The sequence below is a fragment of the Thalassophryne amazonica genome, chromosome 9 (genome assembly GCF_902500255.1).
Source record: "Thalassophryne amazonica chromosome 9, fThaAma1.1, whole genome shotgun sequence".
NCBI lineage: Eukaryota > Metazoa > Chordata > Actinopteri > Batrachoidiformes > Batrachoididae > Thalassophryne > Thalassophryne amazonica.
In genome coordinates, this window is record NC_047111.1 from 14,429,781 (window position 1) to 14,441,238 (window position 11,458).

At 41.7% G+C, this 11,458-nt stretch overlaps 1 protein-coding gene across 1 annotated transcript; it reads left to right on the forward strand.

Annotated features, from left to right (window-relative positions):
- The first annotated feature begins 9,687 nt into the window (after positions 1–9,687).
- Positions 9,688–10,629, forward strand: LOC117516483 (olfactory receptor 52N5-like). Its single transcript, XM_034177392.1, has one exon. It carries the CDS (start codon positions 9,703–9,705, stop codon positions 10,627–10,629), a length of 927 nt encoding a protein of 308 aa, XP_034033283.1. The 5' UTR covers positions 9,688–9,702.
- The last annotated feature ends 829 nt before the right edge of the window (positions 10,630–11,458 follow it).

An 11,458-nucleotide genomic window follows, 5' to 3' on the forward strand; every position in this document is an offset into this window, starting at 1 on the left:
ATCCTTTCGTATAAGACCAGAAAAAGGTGCAGATGTAAACTGACAGAAATCGACAAATTACATTTGGCGCAATGCATGCTGGGAGAGGGTCTTGTCCGTTCCGTGATGTCTCGGCAGTGTCCATGATGAGAGGGACAGTTTGCGGAGGGCTAAATGTTAGCTGTAAATTTGTCATTTTCAAATGAAGATTTCTCCGTTGAATGACAGATCTGGGCTTGCAGATTTACTTTACTACATTCAGGCTACATTCACGCGGGAATTTATTACAGAAAACTGATTAAGAAACAGAGTGAGTAAGATATACCGTATACAGAATTCTGTTGGTCTGTTCTGAAGTCTGTCCCTCAGCTTAGCCTCTAGCGGATCAGCAGCAGGAAAGATTACATCAGGAGGGACTCAAACTATCCTTCCCTGCACCTTTTTTATGGTAGAATCTGCTCCATCTAGTCTGGACAAAGTCACTCTATTCTTCGGTGTTGTCCTTCTTTGATTGGTCTTCTCCCATCTGCTTTGGGGAATAGTCCCACCCACTGCACTGTGCAGTCTTCCATCTGACTCCAAGCTTTCTACCTAAAAAGGAAATGCATGACCCATTTCCTAGCTGATAGCACTTAAGTAATTCTTATATTTGACAGCTACAGCTGTCAAATACAGCAAATCACATCCCCTTTATTAGTCGCACCTTCTTCCTCTCTCACTTGCGAGATTGTTGTGCCTTGTGCCTCTTTCGAGCGTTTGTCTTCAGAGTTTTCACAGTCCTGTTTTTGCTTTACCGCCTGCTTCTGGAACCTGTCTCTGCCAAATTCTTTGGTTACTGGAGCTAAAAAAAACAGTTTACGGCTGCTCCCGTGCTGCTCCTCCCTGACCCAGGTTGGCAGTTTGTGGTTGAAGTAGATGCCTTGGACGATTTGGTGGGGGCGGTACTTTCCCAAGTTAGTTCCTCCGTTAATAAGATGCATCCCTGTGCATTCTTATCCAAAAAGCTATCTCCCGCCGAGCGCAACTATGACATAGGTAACTGTGAGCTGTTGGCTGTTAAGGTGGCCTTGGAGGAGTGGCGTCACTGGCTAGAGGGAGCCCAGTTGCCATTTCTTGTTCTAACCGACCACAACAACCTGGAATACTTGCGTATGGCCAAAAGACTCCATGCCACGCAAGCTCGATGGTCACTGTTCTTCAGCCTTTTCAACTTTACGCTCTCCTACCGACCGGGCTCTGAGAATGGTAAGCCGGACTCTCTGTCATGCCGGTTCGAGTCCAGGAATCACACCTCTGAACCACAAACTGTACTTCCCTCACCATGCTTTGATTCTGCCCTCACGTGGGGAATAGAGGATAAGGTCAAGGCAGTTTCGGGAGAGGAGCCTGTGCCTCAGGGGTGCCTGGATGGGTTACTGTTTGTGCCACAGACAATCCGAGGTGAGGTCATTCGCTGGGCTCATGATAGTCAGTTATGTTTTTAAAGAACTTTCTATTCTTCTATTTTTATCTTTTGTCATCCGCTCTTTTCAGGTTTCAAATCCTGCAAAACCTCGGAGAGGTCGCTGCGCTGCGAGATCTCAATATTGAGAACTGCATTGACACACTGTGATCACGCTGCACTTTAACCGCTGCACAAGGACAACAGCATTAACATCGCAACATAAAACTATTTTTATATTGTGCCTAAAACTCTCATGAATATATTCTCTGGGTTTATAGATGTTGTTATTGCATTTGTTTTTATGTAAACATGCGAGAATCACAGGCTGTCTCTCTGTTATTTTCAATGGGAGCTGCTGTGAGCTACGCTCGCTTCCTGATCATGTCGTTCTGGGGGAAAGTGGAGTTTGCTCTTTAACGTGTTGTGTGGGCTGCCAGAAGAGGAGGTACTGCTGGCCCATCACCAGAGGGCGCCCTGCCTGAAGTGGGGGCTTCAGGCACGAGAGGGCGCTGCCGCCACGGACACAGCCGGGAGTGACAGCTGTCACTCATTATTTCCTGACAGCTGTCACTCATTCTTCATCATCTCACTCCATAAAACCCAGACGTCATCTCCACCTCATCGCCGAGATATCGTACTTCTATGGAGGTAACTTTCTCTGCCTGTATAGATTGATTCCAAGAGCTATTGTGTTGCAGCTGTCTAACCAGAGGACCGGCGTGGGTCGCGACTGTTTCGTCCTACTTCCCGTCAGATAAGTGGTTACACAGACGCTGCACGAGTGTGTATTAGAGGTGGAGGTGGCATTCCCACCGTTGTTGTTACGGGGTGTACACACACCCACACTTGACTGTCTTTGCTCTTCGCCAGCAGTACCAGATCCGACAGTCGGGGACGGTGATCACCTGGGAATTCGGGACTTGGCGGCTCCAGTATTCACCAGGTTCGGTGGCGGCAGAAATCGTGTGGTTCCGGCTCTTCTTAGGACAGACGTCTTCTATCCTCGAGCCTGCCCACACGTCACCTTTGTGGATTGACTGTTATCAGATTCTGAGATTGTCTGTATATTCGTTGTGCACCTTCACAACATTAAATTGTTATTTTTTGGCTCATCTATTGACCGTTCATTTGCGCCCCCTGTTGTGGGTCCATGTCACTACACTTTCACAACATAACGTCTTGATTATTGTTCTATACAACACTGTTTGTTCCAGACTAATATATATATAATATGTCTGAAATTCAGTTTGCGTTTATTAAATTCCACACAGATTAAACGTAGCAGACACGGATTATTTGTTATAATTGTTTTAGCAAGTTTTCAGGGTATCATGCATGCGGTCTCTTATTAACGTGATGAAAAGCATAAAAAAATTACATTTTTGTAGTATAATATTTATTTACAATTGTCATGTGGATTATCTATGTTGTTTTGACTGCAGCGACTCTCTGGTGTGCAAGAGATTATGGGATACATGAAAACCCTGTATATTTTAAAAATCTTAAAAAAAAACATTTAAACATCTCTGTGTGTTTTTAAATGTCTTTGGCATAACTAGCACATTTTAACCTAAATGATATTAATTCAACATCAGGGATGGGTATTGATAAGATTTTAGCGATTGATAGGTATCAATCAGTATTGATACCTATCAGTAGGTCAGGATGATTGATTCAGGAACCACCGCTGCAGAAGTGGTTGATTACAGACCTGCTGCAGGGTCTGCAATCAACTTAATGAAATGATCATTTTCCCGATAAAACACCCTGAAAACAATGGCCCCTCTAAAGGACTGATAAGGGAATAGTTAAACAAAAAGACTATTGACATCAGTGGATCAAATCATTTCTTAACAATTCTCGATACCCATCCCTTGCGACTCCCTTGAAGAACTCTGGCACCCACTTGGGTGATGCCTCACAGTTTGAAAACCATTGCAGTATGGCCAGGTAATGGTCAATACACAGGTAGGCAAGACAAAATCAGCAACGGTATCCAAAACATGAGACAAGGTCAAGGTCAAAAACAGGCAAAAGGTTCAGTACACAACAAGGCAAAAAAAAAAAAGAAAGAAAGAAACAAGCTCAAGAACTGTGGTAAGAGCCTTTCACACTGCAAGCTTCAGTGTGACACTTTAAAGCCCCCCAACGCGTCGTAACGCCAGGCCGGTGCATTTCCAACATGTCGTGACGTCAGATGCGTCGCTTTGGAAGCAGCAAGGGGGCGGAGATTGCAGCTACATCGCACTCTGGCTGTTTCCACAACCTGAAAAAAGTTCAGCGATCACCATCTTGAATTTGGGTTGCCTGAACCACAAAAAAGCTTTAAAAAACAGCAGTAGAACGATTCTCCCATCACCCTGCTGGGAGAAGCTTTTTTTCAGCTACTTTTTGGAGTGACGCCAACCGAGGGAGGACTGACGACTTGGTGGGATATCGATCGAACCGCGACAGCGGGCCGACTTGCACGGAGAAGCCGGCCTTCAGGCATCATTCCTGGGCAGACCGAGGCAGGCAGCCGGGGGGATGGAGCAGACCCACTCAGTCCGAAATCTCCCACTTTTTGGATATATGCGAAGTCCCAGTTTGCCCAACGGAGGTAAGTTCTGCAGCTTTATCGAGGTGAGGATAAAATAAAAGTAAAATGCGACGTTTCTGCACTGCTGTGAAGGTTTATTGATCGGCTAACGTTACCTTGGCTTTTTAGCACAGTTGATCTGAGTGAACTTTAATTTGTAGATGGTTCAGTCTTTCTTATTTTTACCAAATAAACCTACAGCTTTTTTCAGACACCACAAAAGCTCAAGTTTAAATAACTTATTTTTTCTGGCGTTTTTTTTCCTTTGTTTTTTTTGCCATTTTTTTCCCTTTTTTATATAAAAACTGTTTAGTGTTTCTTTATATTTAAAGAAATATTTTTATTTGTACCAATCAGGAACATTTGATATGCAGACAGCCAAACTTCCATTGATGAGCTGAACACCACGAAGTCCAGTCAAAAGAAAACATCTCTGCTCTTCAAAATAGGACAAAAGTGTCTTCAGCAAGACCACCAGAGTTCAAAGCTGCAGAAGAGATCATCATCTGGTCCAGAGAATCCAGCATAACATCACCTGCTTCTAAATAAAAGGTTCTTTCAACAGCAACTATTTTATTATTTTTTAAAAAGCTGTTTCATTTCATATTTAACAATAAATGAACGGATCATTAAAAATGTCCATGAATCAAAGTCAAAAGACATTTGCACAGGTAGAAGCTCTCCACTTATTGTGCTCAAATTCATATTTTAGAAATGACTCTGTCCTGATAACAACATTAAAGGCAATTACATATTTTGGCGAAATTACAAGTTGAAATGACCATTAAAACATTCATTTATGAGGTTTATGTCACAGAAATCCTAATTTACAATCACACTGCAGTCATTGTTAAATTATTTCCTGTTGCATTTATAATAAACATTTGTATTTATTTACAGTGTCTTTTTTCTGGTTGAAATGAGATATAAATAATCTACCAGACTTAAAAAAAAGTACAAGTTTCCATGTTATTTTATTTGTCTAAAAATAGATGTCCAAGGTTCCTTATGTTAAACAAGAAATTATCTAATCTGAAATAACAGGTGGTTTTAATTTACAGATGAAAGATTTCTAAAGAACCATTTATTGATTTATTTAGCTATTTTAATTACAAGTGTTCTAAACTTTTTTTTAACAGTAATCAGAAATTTTGAGGTAACAACAACAAAACATTTTCAATGATTTTTCTTCAGAAAACTGCTCTATAAATGAGCAGTCCTGTCACACGTTAATGTTTTGTACAGATCAGTGGTTTCTGCACTAATCCATTTTGTAGAGATCAGTGGTTTCTGCAACAATCCGTTTTGTAGAGATCAGTGGTTTCTGCCACGAGTCTTCCGTGTTTTGGTCTGACGCATCGTTCCTATTGGACAGCGCAAAGGTACGACACAGCTCAGAGCATCGAAAGTTGGATTGGATTGAACTTTGACCACGTCAGCCTGCCGACAAGCAGCAATGCGTGCACCCATCAGAAGCGTCAGTTTAGCTCGGCTTTTGACACAGCACTTCTCACGCGTCTAAAAAGCAACGCTTCTCATTGAAAATAATGCTTTTTAGACCGATTTTTGACGTGTCTAACGCGTTCAGTGTGAAAGGCCCTGTACAAGGCTGGAATTAATTTTTCATTTTCAATTTATTTTCATTCATATATAATATGATAATATAATTCACAACAGAGTTGCCTCAAGGCACTTCACACAAGTAAGGTCTAACCTTACTAACCCAGAGCAGCAGTGGTAATGAAAAACTCCCTCTGGGGAAGAAACCTCAAGCAGACCAGACTCAAAGTGGTTCCATGGAAGTTGTATGGTCAAGGAAGTGTAAGATCCCACGGCAGTCATAGCACCCCACCTGCATGCACAGAGGACACTCGAACCAGCTCTCTGTCACAAGGGTCCGACCCTCGAACCCCCATGGGTATTACTCGGCCATTTCGAAGGCTGATTAAGCTGGTGGCGAGAAGATTTGTCTAGCTGCTCACTGCATCCATCCGGACGTCCACACCACTGAAGCTGGACTCGCACCCCGGTCAAATAGCCTCCACTGGACCCAGGATACAAGCCGGCCACACCCGTTAACGGCAGCTCTCACTCTAATGGATCAGGGCTCTTGGAAAGTTGCTAGAATTATTTTTTAGCAGTCCATACAGAGGACCTCAGGGATGCATTATTTTCGTTAAACCAGACCAACCCTTAAGAGCTATTTGACGTTATACAACCTATGAACTTAATTTTCATACCTTAAGGAGATTTAATAATCCAATATCCAGAACCAGTACTTTAACTACAGATTAGGAATTTACTGCAGATTATGCAAGTGCAGGCAACATAGTAATCACGGATTATATTTCTGACAATAACACAAAATTGAAGTATGAGTATAAGTATTATAAATTTGATTGGGGTAGTTCTTTGATTCTAACACTCTAAACTAATCACCCACTTTAGTAGGGACTGTTCTGATTTCCTAAAAGTCCTTTGGAGGTGAGAGTATGAGGATGAGAGATCATGCTCCCTGGCCAGGGGATCTTGTTAGATGAGATGAAAATCCTCTTCAGTTGACAACAGCCAACCTAAATCCAATACCAGAATGTCGAATGATATTCCTTCTTCATATGACAACAGACAACCTAAATCCAATATCCGTATGCCAAACGTTGGCTTATCATCAGCACGCTGCTGCCGGCCAGAACCAGCACCCTTCTGCCAAGTGTCGGTCCGTGGGTCGTTGGGAGCAGAGAGAGAAATCTTGGATCAGTTTGCACACACAGGTTAAAGGCCAGTGGTTATCTTCCCCGCCTGCAGCTCCTTTCCTGGAATGTCCATGTGTGTGCAGGTAGAAATCTCTCTCTCTCACCTTAATGTTTCCTGCTCCAAAACTCTCACTCTCGATGTTAAAAAGTCCAGTTGATCACCACAGGCTGGTCAGCACCTGTGTATTCCTTCAGAGCCTTTGCAGAGTTCTGAAGAATAACCTTGTTTCCTGTTTTTCAACAGTTTTTATATGCCGTTGTCCCCTATCTCAGCTAACAGTTAAACACACTTAATGTCAACAGCAACTCAGTTCCTGTTTTTCTCTTAAATGAATTCAGCATGTCCTTACACTTTGATTCTTTAAACATATAATCATCATAACACAGGTTCAATCATTATTAATCAATAATTACAACTTCAGTAATTTTCCAAGTCAGATTTTCTTACCCCTAAAACACCACTTGACTTTCCTTGCTGTTGATTCTTACATATTATTAAAAATAGCTCATATAATCATCAATGTTAATCCTTCCGAAATCTCATCTTTCTTGATCTTAGCACATTAATACTCTGTCTGATTAGAATACTGTTACACTCTTAATGATTTAAGCACACATCATTGTTCTCACCACCGCAGTCACTTTCTGGAAATTCCCATTTGTAATGGAAAGTCCAGTATGATCCTACTCGCTTCTGGAAAGTACCAAACTCTCTGCAGGTTAATCCAATAGCACATCACCTCATGCTGAGATGAATCCAAGCTTGAAGTCATATTCTCTGACAAACCGTGTAAAGTTTCCACTGGAAGGAATGAAGACACAAGGAACAATGAACTGGCAAAGACATGGGAAAAACAGAGGGTTTAAATAGCAGGAGTGATTAGGGAAACTGAGAGACAGGTGAAGGAGAACAGCCTGGAAGAGGGAGTGTCAAACAAAAGGGACCAGACACATCCCGACCCAACACCAGACAAGAGCATGCAGTCAGACAAACACAAAGCAGACAAAACATAAAGAAAGACCACAACCTGAATACAGTGAAAATACAAAAATACCCACGACAGTCACCTACATAACAAAACACTGAGAAACTTGTTTAAAAGCACTGTGTTTATTCAGTAATTTCCATGATAAGGAATTAAAATATTTCCAGACGTCGTCTTCCAAAAAAAAAAAAAAGGCATCTCATGAGGATAACGGTTTTTATCAAACTGTGATGATGAACCTGACTGAAACAACATGACAGGTATGATTACAATTTTTCATTTACTCAGTGTATGAATGGTTTTGAAACCGTATAAGTTGGAAGTATATGAATGGCTGTGTGAGGACTGTAGCTTTAGCTTTGCTGCTGATCCAATCAATGGACAGCAGTGGACAGTGCCTCATTTTTGTAACTGTTACACTTATTGAGGTACCCCAGGCGAAGGGTGCCAAACAAGTGGTATAGACGGGTGGGTTACTTTGGTACCCGTCCCTAAATCTGAATGTGTAAATGAACAAAATAGCATTCTGTACCATGCTGTACTGACCCAGACTGCTCAATGTTAACTAGGCTCTAGACCGTTACTCGAACTTCAGATTCAGGGGTTCTGTTCTGGTCATTGAATGGTGGACAAGCTCTTTACCCTCGCAAGGACATTAGAAGGGTCCTGGGAGTATGACCAAGCAGTCCACATGTGTTTTATGGACATGCTGAAGCCCTGCAACCAGAGGACTGGAAAAACCTGTCACTGGCCTTGAAATATGCTGCCAGAAGTATTCAATACCTTCTTTTGTAAAAACCTTAAAACTGTTAGAATGGTGTAAGCAGTGGGTCACCCCTGTGAGTCTGGTCTACTTGAGGTTTCTTCCTCAGAAACACCAGAGGGAGTTTGTCCTTACCACTGTGGCCTGTGTGCTTGTTTAGGGGGGTTGATAAGGTTAGACCATACCCGTGTGAAGCACCTTGAGGGAGCGTTGAATTTAAAGAAAGAAATTTTTCGTACCGTCCTAACATTTTCTGATTTTTGGGGTTGTAAACATGCTAGTTGCCCACCCACATGTTGATGAGAACAGAACTTGGTTTAGATGTTGAGTCGGCTGCCTAATGAAAAACAGAATGACATCATTCTGATGCAACGTCTTCAACTGGACACCAATCGTGCTGGAGATCCATGAGCTGCTCATGGATCTGATAAAACCTGTCGGTTCACCTCGAAAGGTTCACATCTCCAGAGGTAAGAGACACAAACACTCTAACACACAGTGTGATGTTTGATCTGTTCTGATGGAAAACAAGTGTCAGTATTTCCCAACCAGCCAAACAGATCAGTGATTTCTTATCTCTTATTTGTTTTTTGTGACTGTGTTTCTTGTCTTTTGTTTTCATGCAGTCAGGTTTAATTATTATTTTTTAAAGGTTTAAATTTCCAACTTATTGCATTATTGCATCAGAATTTCAGCCCTTGTGTCCTCTGTCAGCACTCAGTTCATAAATTTTCTTTCCATGACCTTCTCTGGGATCATCTCTATAGAGAACCAGAATTTCAGTGCAGTTATCCTGAATCTGGAAGGTTTAAAGGTCAGCCTCTAGTCTCCTCTTCTGTCAACCTTTGTAGATTCAAATTATTGCTGCCTTAATGTTCATATAGTCATGGTTAGAAATAACCACACGTGCTTTAAGTACAGAACCTCACCTCCTCAGACCCTGCCTCCACATACAGGGGCATCGTTTTTATTTCACAAAACCTGATTCCTGTTCATCCTCAGGTTTTAGGAGTTTAATTTGAGGTCATAAATTAACACGATTTTACAAATTTTGTTCACTTAGAATATTTTTTTTAATCTCAAAGGTTATTGAACAACAAAAAATACTTATAATACTTTCAAATTTAAAAAGTTTAATTAAATTCCAATTGACCTCAACATTTTCTTTGGCCTTAACGATTCATTATTGTGGTTTCAGGATGATGGAAAACTACACCTACAACAGTTTGACACTACAGCTGGAGAGACTAAATATCTCTGAGGATTACGTTCATGCCGTCTTTGTCGTCATCTTTTTCACCTACATGTTTATTATGGTGGCAAACGCAGGCATCACACTTCTGATTTTTATCAATAAGAACCTTCACCAGCCCATGTTTCTGCTTTACTGTAACCTGTCACTTAACGACATCCTGGGAAACTGTGTCATGATACCACGTTTCCTCTCAGACATGTTGATGTCCACATCTGAACGCATCATTAATTTTCACGAGTGTGTCGTCCAAGCATTCGTTGTACACTTAAGCGCAACTACTGCTCACACTGTGCTCATGATTATGGCTTTTGACAGATACGTGGCCATCTGTAATCCTCTTCACTACACCACCATCATGACCAGTAAGATGGTGTGGAAGCTGTCGCTCTCTGCCTGGGGAGTGGGTTTTGTTCTGGTCGGGATTCTGATCGGTCTGTCCGTCCGACTCAACAGATGCAGGACTCTGATCACAAATCTTTACTGTGACAACGCCTCACTGTTCAAACTATCCTGTGACAGCGTCTTCATTAATAATGTCTACGGTCTCACCTTCACTGTGGTCTTACTTACATCTTCTATCGGCAGCATCGTTCTCACGTACACTAAGATTACAGTCGTCTGTCTGACCAGTAAGAACAAATCACTGAACAAGAAGGCCTTAAAGACCTGCAGCACTCATCTCACCGTCTATCTGATCATGTTTATTTGTGGAATGATGATCATTGTCCTGCATCGCTTCCCACAGTTCTCTTATTACAGGAAACTCTGTGCCATTTTGTTCCGTATGATCCCAGGCAGCCTCCAGCCCGTCATTTATGGAATACAATCGGAAGAAATCCGCAAATCTGTGTTGAAACTATTCCGAAATTAAACTTTTTGGCATGAGAATGAAGCATTTTGTGATTACGTATGAAGTAAAAATCATAAAATACCCAGAATATCTAATGGTATTGTGTTTGTGGTTTTTAATAATGAAATCTGAATGTAGATTCAACTTGGGGAGGTGATGGTCTAGTGGTTAAAGTGTTGGGCTTGAGACCAGGGGATCCTCAAATCCAAGCCTGACTGTAAAATCACTAAGGGCCCTTGGGCAAGGTCCTTAATCCCCTAGTTGCTCCCGGTGTGTAGTGAGTACCTTGTATGGCAGCACCCTCACTTCGGGGTGAATGTGAGGCGTTATTGTAAAGCGCTTTGAGCGTCTGATGCAGATGGAAAAGCGCTATATAAATGCAGTCCGTTTACTTTCTCTCATCAGTTCATGTCATCATAATATCAAGTAGGCAGTTCGTGTAATCCTGCTTCTGGAAACCACAAAATCCACAATCAAGATGTGCATGACGTGTAGATTATTTGGTTTAATCAAATGTCAGGTCAGGTCTGGGGGAATTTGCTGTCACCATGTATCAACAATTCAGTGTATTTACAGAGCACCAAATTATATAATTAATTATAATTAAACATACAATGCATCCAGAATGTATTCACAACACGTCATTTTTCATCACATTATTGTCAATGTTCGTGTAAGATGTCGGACTTGGGAGGTTGGAACAAGTTGGATGACAAACAGAACGCTGGCAGTACACAAACTACGCAAATGATGAGGAACTCTCAGCACAGAAAGCAAAATGGAATACAGATGAATTGAGGTTGTTGTCGGGATTCGTCAGTGGTGGGCACAGATAACAAAAAAATTAACT

Bases quoted from the DNA above. Each gene is read 5' to 3' on its own strand.
- LOC117516483 (XM_034177392.1), top strand. From the start codon at position 9,703: ATGATGGAAAACTACACCTACAACAGTTTGACACTACAGCTGGAGAGA.